Source organism: Eimeria mitis, genomic scaffold, assembly GCF_000499745.2.
Source record: "Eimeria mitis Houghton genomic scaffold, Emh_scaff3979, whole genome shotgun sequence".
In the NCBI taxonomy this organism is placed as follows: domain Eukaryota; phylum Apicomplexa; class Conoidasida; order Eucoccidiorida; family Eimeriidae; genus Eimeria; species Eimeria mitis.
In genome coordinates this window covers 4,695-5,747 of record NW_013572315.1, presented here as the reverse complement: position 1 = coordinate 5,747, position 1,053 = coordinate 4,695, and the positions used below count along the sequence as shown (strand labels likewise).

Below are 1,053 nucleotides of genomic sequence, written 5' to 3'. Positions count from 1 at the left end.
ACACACACACACACACACACACACACACACACACCCAGCTGCTGCTGCAGCAAACGCTGAAGCAACACAACACATACCACCAACAACCTTCACCGGGGAAGGGCACACACAGCAGGGGGGGCCCCCTACAGAGGCACCCGCAGGAGGGGCCCCCATGGGGGCCCCCACAGAGGACCCCATAGGGGCCCCCACAGGGGCCCCCACAGAGGCCCCCACAGGGGCCCCCATGGGGGCCCCCATAGGGGTGCATCTAGGGGCCCCCGCAGGGGCCCCCTTAGGATCTGGTATAGGGGCCTCGCATGGGGTGTATCTAGGGGGGCCCCCCATGGGGCCCCCCCCACCACCGCCTACTGTATTTCCTTCTGCTGCATCGCTGCAGTCGCTGGCGCTGGAGCTGCAGGCTCGAGCTCCTCCCCCGCCTGTTGGGGGCCCCCCTGACATGCCCCGTACCCTGTTCTTTGGGGGGCCCCCAGGGCCCACAGGGCCCCTGGGGCCCCCAGGGCCCCTGGGGCCCCCAGGGCCCATGGGGCCCCCAGGGGCCCCTTTGGGGCTGCATGCAGAGACAGAGCCACAGGGGCCCCGACTGCACACGAGCTTCCCCGCCTTTGTACCCACGGGGAGGCCCCAGGGGCCCCCCCTTCAGCCGCTGCTGCAGCAGCAGCCTCTACAGGGTACGAGGAGGGGCCCCCTGCTGTACTGCAGCAGCAGATAGAGAGCTTGCTGCTGCTGCAGTTTATTATATAACACAGCCGGGGTATCGTAGATGCATGCATGCGCATGCATATGTATCTTAGTCTGTTCCTGTGCTGTGCTGCATACTCACTCTGTTCCTTCTCTGCTGCTGCTGCTGCTGCTGCTGCTGCTGCTGCTGCTGCGCTGTGTTGTGCTGCAGCAGCAGATCTGCTGCAGTGGGAGCTGCTGCCGCCAGAGGCCACGCAGCTGCAGCATCCGCCTGCATTGACGTGCCCACAAATCTCTAGCTATGAAGAAGAGCTGCTAGACCTGGGGGGCCCCCCAGGGGCCCCCCACGGGGCCCCCCAAGGGGCCCCCCAG

At 66.6% G+C, this 1,053-nt stretch overlaps 1 protein-coding gene across 1 annotated transcript in view; it reads left to right on the top strand.

Annotated features, from left to right (window-relative positions):
- Nucleotides 1-154: 154 nt before the first annotated feature.
- EMH_0071320 (zinc finger (C3HC4 type) / FHA domain-containing protein, putative) overlaps nt 155-1,053 on the top strand; it is a gene marked incomplete at both ends in the record, with an annotated part of 3,195 nt that continues 2,296 nt past the window's right edge. Inside the window, 2 exons of the mRNA XM_013499086.1 lie at nt 155-671; nt 893-1,053. Of these exons, the coding sequence (XP_013354540.1) occupies nt 155-671; nt 893-1,053 (678 nt within the window). The remainder of the gene's footprint in view (nt 672-892) is intronic.